The sequence below is a fragment of the Sinohyriopsis cumingii genome, chromosome 16, assembly GCF_028554795.1.
Source record: "Sinohyriopsis cumingii isolate HCF-2022 chromosome 16, ASM2855479v2, whole genome shotgun sequence".
Taxonomy (NCBI): Eukaryota; Metazoa; Mollusca; class Bivalvia; order Unionida; family Unionidae; genus Sinohyriopsis; species Sinohyriopsis cumingii.
The window spans coordinates 67858487-67883163 of record NC_142976.1 but is presented as its reverse complement, the minus strand read 5'-3'; the positions used below and the strand labels follow the sequence as shown (position 1 = coordinate 67883163).

Genomic DNA, 24677 nt, shown 5'->3' with positions numbered 1-24677 from the left:
CCCCATCCGAGAATCTGTTTTGCATTTTAATTAGTCTTATAACTGATGTTATGATAAAGGATTGCCAGTCGGGCTTAAAACATCTGACATGTTAAGTTGTATTATGTTGTGACCAGTTTGGGCTGAATTTTAATTTTTCTTATAATTATTGAATTTAAGTGATTATTTTTTCTGGAAATACAAAAGTACTCTGATATAATTCTTGGATAAAGACATTTACTGGAATTTATACAGAATTTAAAGCTGGAATAATATTTTCTGTGATTCAACAAGAGACTGCTGACACATCAGTACAATGCTGACTATTACAGGTGTCATCACCTTCCATCTTGAATTCATCGGGATTCAAACTGAGATTCACTTAGAACTTTTCATTGATAGGACTTGTGTTTTTAATTTTTGATGTATTTTGGGATTTACCAGTTAATTTGTAAAACCATAAGTTCTTTTTTCTCATATTTCACTTTGTATTCTAGAGAAATAAATTTATTTGTTAAATTTTACAAAGCTTGTTGTCTTCACACATTTATGTTATTTACTTCAAGAGCATAGACTTATAATACATGTATGACTTATAAAAAGGATCTACCATCAAAACTTGATATAAAGATTACTGCTAAATAGCAGCTACCTATATACAAAGATTGTTGCTATGGTTTTAACAACATTTTTCAAAACATGATTGGCAATACATGGTGATCAGTACATTTTGGCGGAGGAAGAACTGAGGAACACCCCATTAACATATAGTTCATGACAAGCTTTCTCACATACCAATGTAGGTCAAGTCCTGAGACTCATACCTACATGGAAAGAAGTTAGATGTCAGTCATTTGTGGAGGTGAACACCTCTGACAACTTGGCCACCCAGGGCAGTGTATATAAAGGTTAAGTGCAATAAGTCACATTTGAATAGTCAAACCTGGCTTGAAAGACCATTGCTAAGAGACAGCCTGTTCTGAGAGTCTCAGACCAAATTTTCAATAAACTGATTTACTGATTATATAGTGTTATGACCTATTATGAAAACCACCTATCTTAAGGGATGATAACATTTTGGCAGGAGGAGTGGTCAGTCAAGACAAATTTTACTGTATATTTCATTGCATATTTATCATATACAAGCCACCTGCTAATACAAGCCTGTTTCTAGAAGTCACAGAGTTGACCATTGTAAGCAGATTGGACAGTAATATTTTTAAGAATAAACAAAAACTTCATGTCGCTTTCTGAAGAGAATCTTAACCCTAAGTAAAATTCAACTGACCATTGCGATGTTACTGATTTTTCTCTACCTTCCTGAATGAATTTATAATGAACAATATAGTGCATGTCTCATTTATATATGCTATATGTTACATGTGTGTCATCACTTACAAATTCAAATAGAAAACTTCAAAGATACTGCATTACTAATATGAACTTAATTTATACTGAAAATGTTAACAGAGCGACATCGTTATTTCTTTCTTTATTTATTACATACAAGAGACAGAGATGTTTAAAATACAGCCATCAGTCAAATTAAACACTGATACTAAAATATATGCAAGGATATCAAACAAACAATCAATGAAAAACAGAAATAAAAAGAATCAAGAATTAAAATAGCAAAACCAGGATTAGCTTTTCAGCAAATTATGCTGAAGCATATTCCAAAGAATGCCACCTTAAATCCCAATGACAACATTTTAATGCCCACGAGGCTTTAAAGTTTGAAATATTTACCTGTCTGTATCAGATTCCAATAAACTCTCCTTGTCTTTGTTAATTACATGCTCCTGTTTCTCAAATTCTTCTCCTTTATGTTTCTGTACAAAACAAAAGGAGAGAAAATTCATTTACAAACTGCTCCAACATGTTCATCTATCATGCACTGATGGAAAAGCCCACTGAAAATACATTTTATGAGTGGAAACTCAAAAGTGAGTGAAATGGGTCAAATAAAATAAGTAAGATATGATGCTAGACCCTGATCTGCTGGCGCCTTATGCAGCAGAGATCAGGGACTATTTTGTTTGAATTTGAGCACTACTTGTACCTGAGTAAACACAGTAAATAGAAAGCATAGCACTTGAATCTTTTTCATAGGTGTCAATACCTGAAGTCAAAGGTTAGCTCTATTGCTATTTATATCATGCGGAGCAGGCAATTTGAGCAATATATATGAATAAAACAGTTTACACTGACCAACAAAACCAAAGAAATGAAAACTTCACTGTCTCTAATTTATAAATATTATGAATTTAAATACAAACTTGTTAGATGAGTACCAATAATGTCAATTAAACCAATAAAGTCAAAATAACATGTCAATTAGGCATAATCTTATAATCAAATTCCAACAAAGTAAAAAAAAAAACCATAATGTCAGTTGTACATGTTGTCATCTCACTTTATTTGCATATTTCGGATGTTCCTCTACAACAAAATCTGTTTGTTCCATCCTGTCCTCCATTTCTATCTGTATCTGACAGCAGGCATCACATGTCTGTGTGCTTGGTAAGACATGGTTACCATAATCTCTATACAGATGGAGTAGATCAGGGGGCTGCGAAATGTTGAGACCCACATCATCCCAGTCCTCAAAGTCCTGTGGCAATAAAAAGTTAACTTCATCTTACCTCTAATAAAGCCAGACAATTACATAAACATTCAAACAGGGTTGAATTGGTTTTGGTGTCTTATAGCACAAGAACACTTTAAATGTTATATCACACACACACACAATGATAGCCAGTCCAGTATAATCCAACAGTGGGAATGAAACCTGCATCCTTTTGGTCATAAGTCCAATACCTAAACCATTCAGTCACTGCAGCTCCTGCTATAAACAATCAAGACTGTATCACACGCTGACCAGTGAGGCAGAGATATACACATGGCTCTGGTTGACAATCTTTAAATGGTGGCAATATTTAGATGATCCTCCTCCGGTAACTGACATCATCAGGGTTTAAATTGTTAAAATATTAAATTCTTGATAAGAAAAATAAAGGAAACTAAACTTTTTAAATACAACAGTTAAAAAAAATTAAACATTAAAGTTTGACATACATGCAAGGAGTATTTTACTTTCTGTTTTGTCACACTAATAACAAAGTCACTATTTTCATTGTGTCCACAATTTAGGTTATGAATTAAATCAGTGAAAATGACTAACCATATAAAACATTAGGAAACAGTTGAAAATTCTAAGGAGACATTAAGAGGATCACAGCGAATAATAAATAAGGTAATTACACTGTTTTACAGATATAACTACAGGAAAACTGGCGTTTATACGATACCCAAGTGACTGACTCATTCTGTCCAATATATACTGCAGTCCACTAGTTCAAGTCTGATAATAAAGTATATAATGATAAAAACAGTAGATGTCTATTATGATCCACTCTGAATTAGGCATCCTTCAGGATATGATTTGTTACTGTACTTTTTACCTGATCCTCATTCTCCTCTGAGAAGGTAACCGAGGTCAGTTTATAGTTGTTTTGTAGCAGGTACTGATTGACAAGAAAATTAAGGGCCCTGTACTCCAGTGGTTTGATTGACTCTTCACTCATTGAGCTCATCTTCCTGTCTTCCACCTGACTTGGGGCAACATGCTCATTTTCTGGTTAACAAAATAAAAAGTCAACCTCAATATATATTTCCCATGATGAAAATAAATAATACACCTTATATTAATGCCAAAGAATTCTGTCAACTGCAAGAATAAATGGCAACCTAGGAAAAAGGCTGTCAGACCATTTGTTATAAGAGGTTTTATACTTCTAGCAGTCATATTTACTGACCTGATGACTGACAACACCACAATAATCAATTAAGGAGAGTCTTAGCAATTTACAGTGAGTATTTTATGAATGAAAGGTAATACTTGAAGCAAAAGTTGTAATGCCACTTAATTTTGTAGGCTCTTTATAATCCCATATGAGAACATCGTGACAAACAATTGTGAAGAGTGTTACCTTGCACATTATGCTGTTTGTAAATGAAGGTAATCTAGCAGCACAAACTGTTAAAAGAGGCAATCAATCTAACATCCCAAGTGTTTAACCAATCAACAAACAGCATCAAACTATGACTGAAGCATATACCCTATTATTAATCTGATGTCAGCCCATCCTTGATAAGAAGCCAACCCAATTTTTTATTTCAATATTTTAATATTTAGGCAAATATTAAATAAGGATACCTTTATGTGACAATAAGCCTGATCTTGGATTTATAATAAATTTATTAAGCTGCCTTCCTGGTCTTTTCAGGGAATAAACACTGTATTTAGGTGCCATGAAGCTGACTTGTATGCAACCATATGCAACTTGTTCATTTCACTAGAAGTGACCAATGCATGACCAAATCAACTGATTCTAACAGCACCATAAATCTGATGACTGTACATCTTATTGATATATAATCTCAACTGACATAGTCAAGTCATCTCAAGAACCTAATGCAAACGTTTCCTGTCTCAAAATGTCACTTGATCCCACTACTAAATAAACAAGTCCGAGTTACAACAGCTTTGAATAAATCTTTTTTCTTTCTTCATGGCATCATATTAAGACAATATTGTGCAAGAATTTACAAATCTGACTGCCAAACTCCCTGGACAAGCTTAAATAACTGTGCAGCCATGCTGACTTTTATAAAAAAATTAAATCCCTGCTATGGATTCATTTATATTTGTGTGTATCAATTTTCATGGCAATATGACACATTGGTCAGCATATTAAAATTTGTGGATTGTGGTGGGGGTCCTACTTGTTCATAAATGGATAAGTTTTCATCAGGCATCTGAATTCATGTTTTATAATAAGACCAACAAGAAAGAAATATGTGCTTCCTTTGACCTGACATCACCTATTTTAATTGCACTGACCCCACCCATACAACATTTTATAACATACACAAAAAAAAGTATGGTACCAACTGTTCCCCACTTTTCACCTACTGACCATAACTTTAGACTTAGCAAGATTTTTAAAAAATACTGACCTTTCTATCCTATTATGTTTTTACACTATTACCAGAAGCAGATATTTTGTTTTGTCAAACCATGACAATAAAGAAAATTCAAACCCTAAGAATAATAGTAAATTTACATTAATCAGACAAGTAACCTTTTTTTTTACCTGCTTCCTTTGTCAGAGTAGCTCTCAGGGATTTAATTGTGTCTTGTGCCTTCCGCAGCTCGAACTCCAAAACTATGAAAATCAGAAACAATTTCAGGTTACACCTTCATGCTGATATAAACTTTATTCTATATTTTCAATAAACTTTAACAAAAAATTCTATAATTAAACGAGTTTAAGAACATTCATTTTTTTTAAATGAACAAACACCAAGAACAAGGGACTAAATGCCAGTTCCACGGTAAAGTGTTGAATTTTGAATTGTAATGAACCTTAAAGTTGAATGCACTGAGCATTAAAATTTTATCACATTTAAGCCAGAAAAGTCTCTGTGAAGGGTCACTTCGACCTTTCTTCTTCCCTCACCATGTCTATGTTAAACTTGAAAGGCTAAAAACATTTGAGCTACCAACCATAACCACTTGATAGGACCCCATGTCAAATTATCCTTTTCAAAGGGAAATTGATATGCAACTTTGTTCAGAGATTCTAGGCTATTTAAAATCTGATGAAAGAAATGAGTATCTTGGAAACATTTAGGAAATGCTGCGTACGATTGGTCAGAGTAAATTATGGTGTACACTTTGGAAGTAATGTGAATTTAAAGTGACGACCTTGGTCAAAATTCTTTAGTCTGAAATTCTGAGAGAGAAGTCTTAGGCTCAGAGGAAGACTAAATAAAAAGAATAGTGCTTTCTTCGTTTAACAAGAAAAGGGGACCATGTGGCTGTCTTGTAAGAAAAGATAGGTTTTAGTGCTAGGATGCAAAATTTCTGAAAGAGAACAGCATCAAGGTATATAATTTTAATTTTCATGTAATGTTCTATTTTTGATTATTTGTTTTATGCAAATGTGTTTGATGTTGTTGTTTTTATTGGGTTTAATGCCATTTTTCAGCACAAGATAGGCTATACATGGCAGCCAGTATTAATAGTGGAGGAAGAACCTGGGAAAACCCAGGAAAGAACCACCAACACATAAGAAGCTACCGGCAAGTTTTCTCACATATCCACATTGGCCGAGCCTGAGACTCGAACCCACGCAGACAGAGGTGAGATGGCAGTGATCATTGACAGAGAGTGTGGTAGACCACTCGGAGCCCCCAAATGTGTTTGATATGACTAGGATCCATATTATGTATCATTTATTCAATGTCATGGAAATCTGTTGATGCTAGAGTTGTTATGCAATTTATCTCTTTAATTTTACATAGGGTTATATAAAATAATTTCCTTTGTCAGTTAGGACAATACTGATTATCGTGAGTTAACAATAATCGCATATTTATATCTGATATTGTAATGTTTAAATAATCTTGTAAATTAGGGATTGCTGTGAGCTAGAATTTTGTGAGCTGTATGCAATAGTAATCAAGCATGTGGTAACATAGGTAAAAAGATACAGTGATGTTAGATACACCGCTCATGTGTTAATCTATGGTTGGCCGCTGTGAAGCGAGAGTGATGATCTATCAAATTAGTTCAGAACTTATGCAGTGTTCGGATAGTTATTTATGCTTCTGAGTGTAAGTGAGGGAATTTTATGTACATATAGAAAGTGATAAGTATAGAGATTATGGGGTAATTCTGTCCTTTAAGGAAACAGCTTTCTGGGAGAGACAAGACAGTCTGAAGATGGAAGTTGGTAGTCCGGAAATAGACGACATGTTCAGAATAAAGGATTAGGAGATTCGCGAAGAGCTGAAGCATTCAGAATAGGAAGACATGATAAATGGGTCACAAGAGAAAGGTGATGCAATCAGTTGTGGACATTGTGTTCTTTTCACCACTCGTTATTATGATGAAATAATTCCAACTTGGACACTGCTATTAGAGCCTGTTGAGATAACTTAGGTTGAATTGGAGTTGCCACTATTAATTGTTATTGATTAAGTTTTGTTATTTTTCTTGTCTCAGGGGGCTCGTATTGCATTATTTCTTCCCAATAGTCTTGCTCAGTTCTCTGTTGATATTCTATCTATCCATTCCCACTGGACTATAAAATTGAGGGAGGTCATCCTCTAGATAATGCCAGCCAAATCCAATTAACACCGCTCTTACTAAGAGGGCGATGTTACATTCACATTCTTTTCAAAGCATAAGAAAATGTGGTATTTTGTGGGCACAGGCACTTGCAATGCATAAAACTGATCAGATTTCATACAATCATTTGGACAATTGACCATCACATTTCTGAACAAAAGTAAAAACATGTTGATGACCAAAAAGACAAGTGGTTATAAACTGTGACATAAGCCAGAATTTCATTATGATTTTTCTTCTTCAGCTTCCTGCAGTAAATGGATGGACCAGACTGTATCCCCTTCTTGTGACATATTTTCTTTTTGCTTGTGTTCATTTATTTTGGGGTTTTCCCTACTAATCAAAAAGACTACCTACAAGCTCATTTCCATTTGCTCCACCACACTTTTACTAGCCAATGGCAACTGGACTAGCAAATGTCAAACCCTGAAGCAGGTGGTCACTCCAAATATGAGAATTTATTTACTTTTCAAATCATACAGACAAAGAGTAGAATTGTTCTTGTATAGGGCATAAAATTTGTTAAAACATACTTTACAATGTACAAATTTATTCTTTTTCTAGAAAAAATTAGTGTTCCATATAACAACCTTATCCTACACAAAGCAGAGCTCTCTACAGTGAGAATCCCTGCTTCCTGGACTTTCAGTTTTAGGGCCTGGACTCTTAGTTGTCAATATCAAATCTAAACTTTATCATAGAATGGACTCTCCATTTTTGGACAAACGTTGGACAGGCCTGCCATATATTCCAAAACCTAGAGAGGTAAGACAAAGTAATTAACAGTAATTAAACAATGAGCTTTCTGGTATTTATATAAATTTAATTTATTTTTTCCATGAAAAACAATTAATAAAGATCTAAATAAGTTGTGTGCATGCATATTTCTTTAACAAAATAATTCAAAAACCAAAATATATAATTGCTGGGTTTATAGATGGCTGCTAATACAACCAAACAGGTACAGTGTATTGAGAAGAGTTTTATATTTAGTATGAAACAGAATAACTTTCATTACATTAATAAGTATGGTTGAAGTATTTTGCTTTTGTGTCCAGCACACCCTCACTATAAGGCCTTTCACTACAAAACCATTCTTGTTATAAGACACGTGTGGTCACAGATCCAATTCATTATATAGCTGTGAAATTATATGTATATTGTATTTCATTATAATGTAGGTTATACTACCGGTATATCGGTCCCAATTACAGTTATAAGGAAGGGAACACTGTAATGTGCACCCAACTACAAAGCACACAAACTCAGGCCATCCATTACATAATGCACTGGCAGATAAGGATCTCTGTTGTTGATGTCTGGGTATGTATTATAATTAAGACCAATTACTGTTGTCCATTTTTATGAATGCATATTAGAGCTTTCCATCAAGAGAGTTCCTGCTTCATGGACCCTCAGTTTTGCATATACTGGATGTACAGTTTTGGAAGAATTATGGCCCTGGACTACTATCAGACAGCTGTTTACATTATTATTTACATGGCCCTGGACTACTACCAGACAGCTGTTTACATTATTACTTACATGGCCCTGGACTACTACCAGACAGCTGTTTACATTATTGCTTACCTGCCACCCTTTCATCCACTTGTCTTTCCCCATCATCAGAATACCTTGCAAAATCTAGTGAATCAAAAGTTTGGACACTAGAAGTACGGACTAAAAAGAGAAGGAAAAAACCCAGAATAACACTTATAACCAATGCAAGATATTAGCAACAGCAGAATATGTAAATTAAAATATATAAAAATTTATTAAATAATTCTGAAATACAAATTAAAAAACAATTATGATGGCATGTTTAACTTTTTTTTTAAACATGACAACCTCAGTGTTCATATATGCCTCGTGTTTATAATAATATTAACAATTTAAATATAATAATAAGAGTATCTTTCATTGGTTTAAAATAGCTTTATTACTTGGTTAGATTAGATGTTTGTGTGTTTTTGTTTTTATCGACATTATTATATGTTTCCAACTTATATTTCTTGGTTGGCCTAAGTGTACCTGGAAAAATCCCTGGGACTTTCTCTTAACGAAATTTTAGTGTAATAGTTCTCATAGTATTCTGTATTTCTCTATGTTTTCATGTTAAAAAAAATTCAGATCACAACAAGGTTACATCAAGCAGAATAAAGAAATGTGGATTCCAACTTACATTTCTTTCTTGGCCTAGGTGTGCCTGTCTACTAGCACAGGATGCATAACTTTTTACAGACAAAAAATAATTTGATCTTAGCGATTAGAAAAGTTGAGTCTGCTTAATAAAGGTGTAAAATAAGTATTTTCCAGAGTACTTGATAATAATGAGCTTCAAATATTGACAGAACAAGTCTTGTATTGAGAAACAATAGCAAATGAATGTCTGCTAATGAATACAGACTGATCAGTTCTTCAAATGCACTAACAATTCTATAAATGGCATTGATTTTATCATAGAGCCTGAATCACTTATATCTTGCTGAGCTGAATCTGCCACAATATGTACATTTCCTAAAAGATCAGTTGTTGTTATTGTGGGGTTTAATGCCATTTTTCAGCACATGATAAGCTATACATGGCCGCCAGTATTAATGGTAGAGGAAGAACCCGGGAAAACCCCGGAAAGAACCACTGACCCATGAGAAGCTACTGGAAAGCTTTCTCACATACCCACATAGGCTAAACCCAAGACTCAAACCCAAGCAGACAGAGGTGAGATGGCAGTAATCTGTAACGGTTAGTGATTTCGAGCACTCTGCCACTCGGGGCCCCAAAAAGATCAGTTGTACATGTAGATCAAAAGTTGCAAATGTATATTCAATGACTACACTTGCAATTTTATTTTAGATCACAACAACGTTACATTGGGCAGAATAAAGAAATGTGGAAATTGCGTCAACTAGAATTTACAAGTAAACAATCAGGCATTTTCTTGATTTTCTCTTTCAACATTTGTAATGAGTTTAGACATACAGAAGTCAGCATCACCACAGTATAAAAAAAGTCATCTGATCAGCTGTAGTGTCAAGCAACAAGGGTAATTTCAAAATGAACTCCTAAGTATAACAGGTAATGGCACACAGAAATATCTCTGGAAATTCTTGAATTTTTTTTACCCTTTGTACAAAGGGATTAATTCAGTACATAAACTTCTGAATGCCTCCATTTAACTACACTGATTTAACAGAGATCACATAAACACATGATGACCTGTCTTTTCAATACTTTACTGCCACTTCACTTTTGGACCTTGCTGATAACACTATTGACTTAAATGCATTGACTGGCTGCTGGAGAGCACATTTTTGCAACAGGCCACCACACTTTGTCATTTAAATAGAGGATAATTTTTGTGAACATTTACAGGGCTACCACAAAACGATCTTGTCTGCACACATAAATATGACACCCTTACTGCACTTGTACAAATTATATTTATTTGGCCCATTGCAATAAAGGTGGGATGTAAGGTGGGCTTTGTAGAGAAGATCAATTAATTTTGGCACATCTGCAGTCATTTGTTATGCATTGTTACAACAATACGGTTTGAAAATAAGTAACAGAAAAAGCAAAACCAACAAGTTTAATAAAATTCAAATTTAACTTACAGTACAAAGTTCCAAATGATCCAATAAGTTCTATCATAAGTCCAAAATATGGTGAGTTTCTATCAATTCCAGTGGTGTTCCAAAAGAATTCCAGGTTTTGAATGTGCTGATGTACCAATAGTCTGGAATGTGCTTACATGCCAAAAGTCATGCTATATTACACTGATATTATCAAGAATGTTTTGAACAAAGTCACAATAATCCCATGGTAATATAATCCAAAATCTCTGAGAAATTGGTAATTCCAATTAATAATTAAAATAAATAATTCCCTCAAATTAAAAGTGAACATAATGGAAAAAATTATATTAAAATAATTACAAGCATATAAACATGACATACTATGTACTTCTTCCTACTTATATACATAACAACTCTATTTCACAATACATGTACATCTCTACCTGACCAATGTCATGTTACACGCCCACCTGCCACATGTTGCCATATACTTCAACAACCCAATCGGAATATTACTTAAAACCTTCTAAGATCAAGATCAAAGTATAGAACTCAAACACAAGTAAACAACCAATTTTATAATTCATTATCTTAAAAAATATTATCTAAAGCCATGGATTAAAATTGGCTATGCAATATGTTATTTATATCTACATACTTTGTAACACCTGGTACATGATTTTGTCTAATTTTTTAAATATTTTTTGTATGGCTGTGAATTGTAGTGATTATCTTTGGCTGGATTTCGTATGTGTTTAGGGTCTACTTTAAGATATTAAAGAATGTAAAATTGTATATGAGCTGACAGTTACTAATACAAGAATTATTAGTAAATATGTTTAGTAAACTATATTATACTATTTTCCCTTCGGTCAGGTTGGTCAGGTGATATCTTGGAAGAATCAAGTTAATTTCCATTGGACAGGTTTGGTCTCATGAATAGATGTTTTGAAATATTTGAGTAGTAAGATCTGTCATGGGGGTTACGTTGTGACATATAGTTGTAACAGACTCTTGAAGGTGTATATGAGGAGAGAACTGAGCAATCAGATTCATTCATATTTTGAAGTCATTCATATTTCTTGTGTTTCTGTTGTAAGATCAAGTCTGCAGACATGTTTTATGCTCTACTTAGACATTATTTGTGAGGGAAAACATTTGTTTGAATTATTCACTGGAAACAGAAAGTGCTTATTGCACTATATTATGATTTTGGAACTGTTGTGAATAATTTAAGAGAGTTCTGAACAATGCCATTTTGACAACAGCACAATTCTTGACAGACCAGTAGATTACTGGTCAAGATATTTATCCTGAACTTTCATTCTTTTGGACTTTAAAAGAACATTTTTAGGATTATTTCGAGTCACATAAAATAATACTGTTAAGTTCCTCCCACATTTTCATTTATAACTCTAATAGTTTAATTATTTGTGAAGTTTTACAAAATTTGTTGGTTTTGCATCTTTCTATTATGTAGTTTATGATCATAGATCCATATCAAATATGTTCTTGAGATATAGTCATTACAATCTATATTCACGGACAAAAATTAAACTATAACATTCCATTCAATTTACACCGCTCTGATGGCCAAGTGGTTAGAGCATTTCCTTTGGAAGTGGGACGTCGTGGGTTTGAACCCTGGCCAAGTCATACCAAAGACTTACAAAAATGATACTAACAGGTGCCTCACTAGGCGCTCAGCGTTAAGAGGTTAGTGTTAGGACTGGTCAGCCTGGTGTCAGGATAATGTGACTGGGTGGGACATCATACTATGTGTCCGCAGCATGATACCCCAGTGCTAGACATCACCATAAAACTGACACACTGCAGACATCATAGCGATATGATTGAAAAATTGTTAAAGCTACGTTAAAAATCCTAATCACACACACACCATTCAATTTACACTGTCCATAATTTTTGTCATAACTTCAAGTACTAAAGAAGATGTTGGGTTCAATAGCTAGTGGAATTTTCTATTGGAAATTTTGGTTTCCTCGGGCAGTCTATTGCATTTGAGATGAAGTAGATATCTGTATAAAAATGGGACTTGATAAGCAATTATTCATTCCTGTTTCATATTGGTCTTTGGACTCTATAATTTGAGTTTGTAGTTGTGTTTAGATATAATTATAGAATAATTATCTATATAAATCGATGGAATTATTAAGTGCTCATTGACTGGATTCAATCATTGTGTTACATCAGAACATTCAAGACTTTTGTTATATCAGGACATTTAAGGCAACTGGAATTCATTCAGAACCTTCTATATTTTGGACATATAATAGGACATTTAGGATTATTTGAAACTTAATTCACAATACTGTAAGTGTCTTGAATTTTCACTTTGTATACTAGGGAAATAAATCTATTGTTAAATTTTAGTAACCTCACTGGATTTGCTTCTTTCTGTTACATAGTTTAGGACAACAGTCGTTACTACCTAAATGCAGATTTAACTGTTGTCAAAATGAGGTCACATAAGCTTTACATACCATTCAATATTCAAATATCAACAAATGGAACTTTCGCCTATTTTTTTTTATTTTGTTGGCATTAGTGTCATTTTTGTTTCAAGTCTGTTTCCTGAAAATGAAAACAAATTTTGCTGACTCATTTTTATGAAACAACATTCTTTTCTGCGCTCATCTGACAAGTCTTTACTGGCCGACAGAAATAACACTTACTTAAATATAATGACATATTGATGATTTGACGATGTTTTCCAAATCAAACTGAGAAAGCTTTGATTACTTTCATTATATATACATATATACATATATATATATATATATATATATATATATATATATATATATATATATATATATATATATATATATATATATTAAAGTCATTGCAAATTTAATTTAAACACTGTTACAACACAAATGGGCATCATTTATTTGCCAATCAATCACAGGTGCTTACATACACAGTCAATATAACATGGTTTCTTTGTAGTATGAGTGGACTTTTGAGAGGGGCAATCCTTTTCACCAGAAAATTACAGTGATCTGTATTAACTATTAATTAGTCACATTGGCTTCTTGCCTGTTTACTTAAGTCTAGCCATTAGCTATTCTGTTGACTGGCTATGGCTGACCACAATTTGAAAAGTGGGAGCATCCAAAGGAAATGAGGCATGTCATAGTGATGTCTTACAGGGAGAAATAGTGTATCCTTTGAGAGCTTCATGCATATTTGACCCTTAAGCTCAGGTCTCTGAGAGCCCTGTTCTTTTTTTTCAAATGTACAAATTCAGCACATAAATAGTTTAACACACAGCTTATGCATACACTAAATACATAACCTTTGCATGAAACATAAACCAGAACTCCAAAACACTAGAGTCAATGTGGTCATGTAGGTGCATTGACTCATCTTAATTCAAATAGTAAGTGTTGTTGTTCTAAAATTTAATACTAATATGGCTTAATCAAAGTTAATTTAATCCTGATTAGTGAATGCACCACACATTAACTGTCATCAAGAAACTTCCAGATAAAATCTATATATCACACTGGACTTTTATAATGGTAAAAAGGTTCTAAAATGGGTCAAGAGAAGAGAATGTCCAGGCTAATCATCGTAATATAGGGTAGTACAATTTTTTTCACCATGTATAGCTTTTACTGTGACACTACAGCAAGCAACATTCAATCTGGTTTTTATAAGATCACATCTTTAGGTTGACCTTGTCCAAAAATGTCCACATGCGTTGAGTTCAGCCATATGTGTATATCAGAGCATATAAATAATGACCTTACAAAGGAATAAAAAATTATATGAATGTATGAGGATCCAAATAAAGTGGATAACTGCCATTTAAAACTATGTACAATCAACTTCTTAAAACAATGAAAACTTATTGAATGTACTGAATGCAAACATAACCTGCATGACTTTCTTTCATTATACAAACTAGGGCATAACCGACTTTTGATCTGGAAATCGGATTCCACCGGATAGTATGAACTTCCAATTAATCGGAGTCGGACAAGGCAGGAACGACCAATTCGGATAATAAAAATAATAAAGTTGAATTTCTATAGCACTGTGTCTAACACTGCATGTCATTCGATAGTGCGTTAATAAAGTTAAATAAGAAGTCAGAAAAGTCCAATATGGTCAACACAACGGGGTGAAACGATAATACTTGAGTTAGACCGAAAGATTTAAATTTATTAAAATATATAATACAGTCCTACCCGTTTATGTCAACATCCTCAATAATGAAGGCATAATATTGAATACATTGACACATGCTAATGAGGTATTAAAAGAAAATGATTCTTACAATCGTAAATATAAATAAAGTTAATAAGGAAACTTTCACAGCACAATAAACTTGTTTCAATCACCGATCACTTTGGAAAATGCAAGAATCGATCAGATTTCATTGCTTTTATTTAAGTCGCCACAAGAGGCCAACTTTATAGGACCAAACAAAAGCCTGTTTTATTTTTATTTGACCGCGACATTAAAGCATGGCGGCAAGATCAACTAATTGTTGAATAAAGTACAGGATGGAACTGGCCGCTTGCCGACATAAATGATTAAGGCGGGAAAATTAAAGCCTGGCGGCAAGATCAACTAATTGTTGAACAAAGAATGGGTCGGAACTGGCAGCTGGTCGACATAAATGATTAGGCGGGAAAATTAAAGCGTATATGCTGCGTGGATGCATTGGAACTGTATGATAATGTAAATGAAATTTATATTAGCATACAGTGTGAAAAAATTGTGTGTAACACGGTTTAAAAAGTTAATTTGAAAAACCTTTTAATTTAGCATTTCCGATTAATTGAATCGTATCCGGAATCGGAAAAATTTCATGCCCAAAATCCGGAATTGGAAATCAGTAGAAAAATGCTAATCGGTTATGCCCTAATACAAACATAAAATACTCATACCTATAAGTCACAAATGTTCCTTATCAATATTACTGAACCTACATGCGCTTTTTATGTACTGTCTATTTTAAAGTGTTCTGAACAGAAGTGTCCCAGTTGATAAAGTGGGCCAAAACATCCTGGGCCAATAAAACATAATACCAGGTGGGTAAGTATAAAATGTGACAGGGACTCCTTTTTGCAAAATGTAATTTATATTTGTTTATAAAAGCCATTTAAGATTGATTATAAAGCAGACAATTTTTAAAAAAAATAATGTTCATGAATATTTATTATTCAATATCAAAATAAATACTACGTAAATAAACTTAGTTTGAACCAAAAATGTTCAGTGTATGCAAAAAGGGATTCCCAACTGCAAAAATGACTTTTTATTTATAAATACAAACCTTACATGTTTTTAGTGTATCGTTTAAACCAGGTAACTGTTAAAGGCAATAAATGATACAAGTCTATCATTTAAAAGAAGTTTTCTACAAATTTATGTAAATAAACTTTGATATCACCAAAATTGTTACATTACAGAGATGAGGCAAATGGGAATTGTTAAGGGTTTGTAATGATACAAAGTTGGAACAGATTGAAAAGAACAATTATTTGCTACCTAAAATCACAAACAATCAAAACATAATACAAACTCAGATTATATGTTAACTGGCACATATATTGTATTGACTGTATAGAATAATTTTGTTAATAAGAAATGAACATATATACACAAAGCTTTATAATCATTTAGTGATAACACTGATTAAAAACAAGTTACAAGTTTAATCAAGTAACAGTTTTACCAACTTTCAGTAATAACTTGTGTTTGGTATAGTTGATCATTCTGCACATTTTTTTTTATGTGCTGTTATCCTGCCCCATATTGTTGTCAGCACAGATTGTCTTCCATCCACAGAAATTACAATGTAGATTTGGGGTTTTCTGTTCTTATTTAAAAATGTTAAACCTCTGTGCTTGAGCAGTGTTTGTCTATTGGTTGATGTTAAGCAGATGGTGATTAAATGTCTTATGTAATTTTAAGTTATCTTGATCTTTTTTCACTTGACATCTCTCTACTTGCTCTCCAGGACAAATATCATACAGTGTTCATATAAATTTTGGCATTTCCGCCACTTTCCAGTCTATGGCCAACTTCAAAATATTATTACCACACTCAATGTTGTTGTTTGTCCTGCTTGTTGATATTTTGCCTTTACCTGCATGCTCCATAATATGTTCAGATATTAAAGGTACTAGTTTGTTATCAATGTATGGTTTGCTTGCCTGGTATCAATACAATTCCTTATTCTATTAATTTTGTCTTGTATGTGTCTAAATCTTAACTTTCTACTAAACCGTCCACTCCAAAAATTTCATTTAACATTAAGCATGCAAATTTTACTCATGTCTTTTTAATCGCTTGTAGCGACATTAAGTTGACTAAGGGTACTTTCTGTAAACCGGGAAATCCTTGTTGCATACGACAAGTCCTTTTTTCAACAAAAAATAAAATTCCTTTTTGCAACCCTAAAAGAAATTCTTTAAGCAAAAAAGAGTCCTTTGTGAAAATGTTCCTTTTCGCATTTTATACCTACCGTAGTCCTACATGTAAGACATAGCACATTTTGATTTTGTTTAGGTGCTATGCTGACGCCCACAACATAAATATCAGCGTCAGGTCTTACAGGTAGGACTAATACCTACCGGCGCCAGGCCCAACTGGTTTGGGATCGAAACCACCCGTAGCCAGACCACCGGGTACCGCAAGCATCAGTACAACATTATCGTCTAAAGATGAAATAGAAGAGCTACTTACAAAGCGTTGGAGGAGGTGAATCATCTTTGCTTTTCTCAAAATTGCCTGGATTAGAGAAAAAGTCTCTAAGACGGGGTAGTTCGCGACCCTTTTCTACCAACTCGGTATGCAGTTCAAGAGCTGACAAAATTAAATTATCTTTCAAAAGCTTTGAAGCTATAGCATCCCAGGAAATATCTGTTGCAACGGTAACGGATTCATGTCTTTCTAGTTTGCTATCAATTTCTTCTTCTATTAAATCGTCCTCGTCATCAGATAGGAATGGATTCGTGTTTTGATCGTCCGCCATATTTGTTGCTATTGCTTAAGAGTCTATCCATTCATGAAATGAGCACCGCAGTAAGCGATAATCTACTTAGGTTCGGTACAAGTGAAGTAAGCGATAAGCTACCTAGCTGTGGTACAAAAGTAATAAGCGAGGAAAAAGACCGACGCAGATGAGACACTGACCGTAGACCGTAGATAATACAGCAATAAGATTACGCTCATGTACTTTTGTGTTTGTTTGTCTGTTGCTGTTGTTTTGTTTTTTTGTTTTTTTATATATGCCCGCCATATGTTGTCCGTGTGTTCTCTATTTTGATTCCGCACAATAACTCGCATTCTCCTCATTTTAACGTAATTAGCTATGCGCAAGGTATTTTGAAAAACGCGTTTTCAAGCTGCAGCAGTAACTTATTTGGATTTATCATGGTCTCATTATTACATATTTATATTTTTTCCCCACAAAAACCCTAAGATATTACTCCAGGAGCTGTTCAAATATTGAAATCTAAAAATAACCGGTCGTCTGAATGTTCGACTTTAGTCTATGAAGACAAATAGTTTTCAAAAAATTTCTTGAGTTCTTTATGAACAAGACTGGCAAAACTTTATGAATGATCTGATTTGAGATAAAAAAGATCTATAATAAAAAAATGTCAAACATCAAGGTCACAAGGTCTGAAAGAAGGAACGAAACGATTTCCACAAAATTTAAATTTTGTACTACATCCCTCGTGTAAGCTTTTAATATAGACATTATTTTGGTGATTAAGAAGTTGAAGTTTTGAGGTCAGAATGACTCCAAGAAGGAAACCGGTTTCCACACAAAAACTCAAGTCCTATGTCACAATCCATTACCAACTTCAGAGATTCCAGGATTGAAGAAGAGGAGGATAAAAAGAAGAAAGAAGATGACAAATGAAAATAAAAGAACTATCTTGCCTCACCTCATTCTTAGGCAGAGCTGTGAAGTGAGCCTGTGGTGAGGACATAACCATCACAACACTACCACAAATGCTACCACCACTGAGACCCGCTGTCTCCAAGATTGAAAACTGGGATGAGGAATTGGAGAGGCAGCGGCAAGAGTGGAAGCCTCAGCGCCAGAGGCACGACGCAGATCAATGAGGGAAAGAGCCATCAGGGTCAATCAAAGTGAGAACAACAGCAATCAATTTGGACAATGATTGAAGTCGGCGTTACGTATATGGTGCTCGACCTGGGAGGTGCAATCATTGACAAGTGCATCTGCAGTTAAAACAAAAGCCTTTCTCAGGGCTAACCAGATCTCTAGAAAAGAGAGTTTGATCAAGTTGCCTAAAAAATGTTAGAGCTTGTTGGTAGTGTGTGTGTGTGTGTGTGTGTGTGTGTGTGTGTGTGTGTCTTTTCCTTAACAAAACCCTTGTCCCTACACTAAAGAATGTTTGTTTTGTGTGAAAGTGGAGTAGTGTGACTATAAACACTGACCTACTTGGCTGATGTGATAGCGTGTATTTGGTAGGATTGGTGATTGTAGGTGAGGATTTGAGTTTATCTTTTTTGGGGGGGAAAACTACCCTTCTTCACTATTTGTTTATATGGAGTTATTTTTGGCAATAGTGTGTTGGTTTGTAAACAAAATATGTATAAAATTTTTATCTCAGATCAGCACTCTAATCATTTGTGAATATATATGTATGTGATATGTGAAGTTAGTGTAAGGGGATGTTTTCCTTCACGTTCGTGCTTGAGGTATATAAAGTGTAGTGTTCGCCATTCGCGCATTTCAACATTAAAAACTCGAAGATGGCCAGCAGTCACTTTGGCAAAATGCAACAATTGCAAGGGGTGTGGATGATTTAGGGATGGTAGAAACGATATTGATAAGGGTGGAGTATGGATGCTATAACCCATACAGAGTGAAGGTGGAAATCAACAATTTGAGGAAAGCAAAAGAAAGATTAAGGGAAATAATAAAACAGGAAAAAGAGGACAAGGAGGAAAAAAAACAGACGAGAGCTTTCAAATGAGAAAATAATAAAAAAAGAAGAAATTGAGAAGAGGGAAAAAGAGGAAAAGGAGGAGGAGGACAAGGATGGACAAAGATGAGAAGAAGAAGATGAAAAATCTTCTGGAAGAAATAAAGTGCTGGTGGAGAAGAAGAAGGGAGAAGAGAGAAAAAAGAAAGCTAAACGACCCTTTTCAGGGCCACTCATATGGCTAGAAAATATGTTTATTATCTCGTGTCATATTTGTAAATGTATTTGCATATATATATATATATATATATATATATATATATATATATATATATATATATATATATATATATATGCATGCATGCATTTATATATGTCATATTTCCTCGTCACTAGACAAACCCTTCAATTTGCCTTGTCGCTATACAGTCCCAATCCCTTGTCGCTATGTTCAATTTCCCTTGACCCTAGACAGTCCCAATCATCCATTGCCCCATGCTAAATTCCCATATACGCTAGATAGTCCCAATCATCCATAGTTCCATGTTAAATTCACATTGACCCTAGATAGTAACACCCATGCTAAAGTCCCTTTGACCCTATAGTAAAAACACCCATTTTTAACATTAAGGTCCCATAGACCCTATAGTATTCCACTTGACTACTCAAATTTATGTGCCTTTAACTTGTGCTAAAGTTTGTGTATGGCCTGCATTTGAAGCAAGAAATACTCCGATTGATTTCCGATTGAAAAGGTCAATGTCACACTAATTCAAGTAAGAGTTATTTCTGTGACATACACCTTGACGAAAGTTTATTAGTAGCGTGCATTTTTATGATCCTTACTATCTGGATTGCATTCGAGATGAGGAAGAACAACTATTGGTCACATCGCTAGTTTATTAAAGCAAGAGTTTAACTGGTGCTACGTCTTTTTGTACCCGAGTAGCCGACCAGTGAAAAGTTTTATTTTTATTTTCATTTTTATTTGTTATTTGGGGTGGGGTTGGGGAATGTACAAGAAGCATAGCGATGCTATTTACCACATGACGTATATAGTACGGTTGACAACACTATTGTTTTGTTTGGATATTTTGGAAATGTTTCACAAAATAGGCATTATTATTTTATTCAACGAAAGGTATTTATGCCGTTTCACGCTACAGAATTCGGTCACAGGTCGAAATGGGGCCACAATTTACCTGGGCCTTATTCATGGAGCAGGACGTATTCGTATAATTTAAGTGCCCGTCGCTGGTCAGTTTCGTCAGGAAAATGCTGTCTGTTTCCAGAATCAATTTGTCTACGCCCGCCAAAATAGTACTGTCAGTCCGACCGTACTAATGTCCAATCGTCAATTACCGCACAATAAATTTAGTTTTAGACTATTTACCTTAACTAAACGTTGTGGTCGGCTTGCACATGTGGTAAAGAAGAAGCCTACAGTATTAGTCAAAGGTCGAAGTTAATGTGGCTGCAAGAAGAAGAATGGGTTCCACACAATAACTTTAGTTCTACATCACGAACCTAAATCAAGCTTGGTGGATAGCTTGTAGTTCAAATAAGAAAATATCGATTTTGCGAGCCAAAAGTTCAAAGAAAAAGGTTATTGTGACCGGAAAATAAAATGACTTCTTCAAAATAACTTTAGTTCTACATAACAGACCTGGATTAAACTGCATTGATGCTTTGTACTTGGAGAAAGCAGGAAACATTTTAGTTTGGGAGTCAAAGATCAAGGTCTCTGTGGCTGAAAATAAAAAGTGTTTTCTGCACAAAAATTAATTTTCTTCTTCATATATCTTCGCCAAAGTTTGTGAATGGCTTACTCTTTGGACAAGAAAAAAAGTCTTTAGATTTACGGATAGAAGGTTTCAATGCCAAACTCACTGTAACTGAAGGAAGAATAAATGCTTTTTGCATAATAACTTAAGTTCTAAAGCAGGTAATTGAACAAAAAATATGGACAGCTTCCACGTAAAGAAAGAAAGGGTAGTTTTAATTTTGGTGTCTGTTATGTATATTTAATTTGTTTTGTTTATTGGATTTTTTCTCCATGATTATGTTATGCATAACTGTAATTTGTAATTGGCCTTAGTCCAAAATCAAGTTTACCGTTTAACTGACTAGGGATATTGATTTTGTAAACAGCATAATATATAGCTAATATTTCTTTGTGAGTATAGATTAAATATTAGGATGATTATCAATGGAGGTAAACATGTTTATCTGAATCTTAGTCTAGGACCTAAATGAAAAAAACTATTGCCATCTTCTTTATTATAATTTTAGTAATTGACCATATCTTGTTGACAACATAGAATGTTCTTGAAATAAACTTTTGACCTCATCCTGGTTCTACTTTTGTGTCTTAGTTTTTTATATAATGTTGTTTAATTGAAAAAATACTCATTCTTTCTGTAGCGTCTTGAAGCAGAATCAGTCTTATTGTTGTGTTACGTTTTTCTTTAGGTGGAATTATTTATTCAAATTATTATTCACAGGAATACAAAGTGTCCATCAATAATATACTGGGACATAAATATTAATTTGGATTTATCGTGAGCCCAGACAAGGACCTTTTTTACCATATCATTTTGATACATCATAATACTGTTAGTACATCAATACACTCCAGGCCATTGACATATTAGCACATTCGAGACTACGGGTTATTCAACACAGTCAATATTAATTCACAAAACTGTAAGTTATTTTTAAATTTTCACTTTGTATTCTAGGGAACGTATTTGTTGAACTGTACAAAACTTTTTGTTTTTCGCTCTTTACCATTACTTAGTTTAAGACCAGAGAGTCGTAACAGAACATTTAGGCCCGTTTACGGAATACGAATTTCCCCAAAACTATTTCAGAAAATTTTGTTATTTTTCTTTTTACTTCGGAATTTTCTTAGTCACGGGTATTTTAATTTCACTTCTTTGAGAAACGTATTGCGAAACCAAAAATCTTTCACAATGCCATCTAAAGTGGAGAATTGTATTTAAATCTTACCCAGGAACGCCTAGAGTCCTGAAAAGAATGAATCAACCCAGCTTGCTAGACAACGTGATCCTTCAGAGGCGAAGACATCTTTAACGAAGCAAAAAATAACGTTCTTTTGGTCCAATATTTGGTGGGAAATAATGTTTTAAATAAAATTGCTTTGGGTTTGATTAGCAAGTCTTTATCTGTCTATGAAAAGAAAGTAATAGAACTGAAATTAAAATACAATATGAGTTAAGAAGGCTTCGGCTTCGGAGAGAAAAAAGAAAGAGAAGACAATCTAATGCAAATGCAATGGGAAATGAAAGAGAGGGAAATAAAGATACAGAGAGGAAGAGAAAAGAAATAGATGGAAATAGAAATGCAGATAGAAAAAGAAGACATTGGAATAAAGTTGCCGTGAGAAAGAGAAAAGGAAAGAAAGGGAATTTTAATTTAGATTAAAAGAATTAGAACTAGCAAGCGGTACCCGCCCTTTACATGCAACTTCAGTTTTGATGTTACTAGAAATATTAGGTTAGTACCCTTTTTTAAAGAAAAAGAAATAGATATATATTTTCCTGTTTTGAAAACATTGCTGAAAATCTGAAATGGCCATGCGAGCATCGGACTCTATTATTACAAAGTGTATTTATTGGCAAGGCTCGTGAAGTCCACACTTTGCTGTCAGTACAGAAAACGCTGATTATGACATGGTTAAGGAATGTATCTTCAAGGGTTATGAGTTTGTACCTGAGGCATATCAAAAAAGGTTTTGGAGCTGTAAAAAAAGATACTGGACAAACCCATGCCAAACTTGCAAGAGAAAATTAACAACTGTTTGATAGGTTGGTCAAGACTACAATAACCTCAGACAACTCATGTTAACTGAAGAGTTCAAGAATTGCGTCGAGAGTGATGTTAAAACTTACCATGATGAGCAAAAGGTCGAACCTTTAGAAAATGCTGCTCGTACAGCTGACAATGTTTCCTGGACTCACAGTTTCTTTTTTCAGTAAGCCTTCCACTCAGCAATTTATTGGGAAAAGCCATTACAGTCTCATACGAACATTTCCAAATCTCATACGAACATTTTCAAATCTCAATCTGGCACAACTTTAAGGAATCAAGTTTCAGATAAGACCGATCATAATCTTTATCTATTCCTACGTGCACCAATTGCAAGAAGGAATGACACTTTATTTCTGATTGCTTCAGATTGAAAAGACTAAGCAACATAGTCAAGACAGAGCTATTCCAAATGTTTTTATTTCCATGATGTCAAGGCCACAGTCGTGTATTGAAAGCAGTACATTTGTTGGGTCAAACTAACCCCAGTCTGATTTTGTTATGGAGAATTATGAACCATTCATGTCGAAAAGTTCACTTATTTGTAATTTTGCCAATCCCATCGCTATTACAAAATTTAACGGACACATGAGCTTCTCCGAGTCTTTTATTATCAGATACTTTAGCCTTTTTCAGAGAACTCTTCTTTAGTGAAAGTGTTCTTATTCAGGGATTAGAGTTCGGCATTGTTAATATTCCTCTCCTTTCTGTACATTTTTCATCAGACATAGTCTCAAAACCAGTGACAGTCGGAACGGTGTAGTCTTTACCCATCGATGGTATGCATTTATTGCTAGGCAATGACCAAGCTGCAGATGAAGTTTTGGTCAATCCACTTGAAACTGACAAAACCTTGTTTGGATCAGAAAGTGGATCCTATTGAAAATGAAATCCCTGATTTATACCCAGCTTGTGCTGTTGCTAGAGCTATGTCAAAGAAACCTCTTGAGAATGGCGTTGACCAGGAAATGATTCCTTTATCTAACACATTTGTTGGTCAGGCTTTTGTGAGGTCACGTTTGTTCCTCATATTGATCAATCGAGAGGTATTGATCACAGTGATCCTCTTTTTACTACTCATTTTTGGATCAATTAAGATGTATTAATCACAGTGATCCTCCTTTTGCTGCTCATTCTCTT

At 34.1% G+C, this 24677-nt stretch overlaps 1 protein-coding gene across 1 annotated transcript in view; it reads right to left on the bottom strand.

The window, feature by feature from the left end:
* The window catches only part of LOC149780719 (RAB11-binding protein RELCH homolog), a 188522-nt gene extending 170345 nt beyond the window's left edge, over positions 1–18177 (bottom strand). Inside the window, exons 1-6 of the mRNA XM_089937770.1 lie at positions 17485–18177; positions 8771–8860; positions 5139–5210; positions 3444–3616; positions 2396–2593; positions 1729–1811 (exon numbers count right to left, since the gene is read on the bottom strand). Of these exons, the coding sequence (XP_089793896.1) occupies positions 1729–1811; positions 2396–2593; positions 3444–3616; positions 5139–5210; positions 8771–8860; positions 17485–17773 (905 nt within the window). The 5' untranslated portion in view covers positions 17774–18177. The remainder of the gene's footprint in view (positions 1–1728; positions 1812–2395; positions 2594–3443; positions 3617–5138; positions 5211–8770; positions 8861–17484) is intronic.
* Between the last annotated feature and the right edge of the window lie 6500 nt (positions 18178–24677).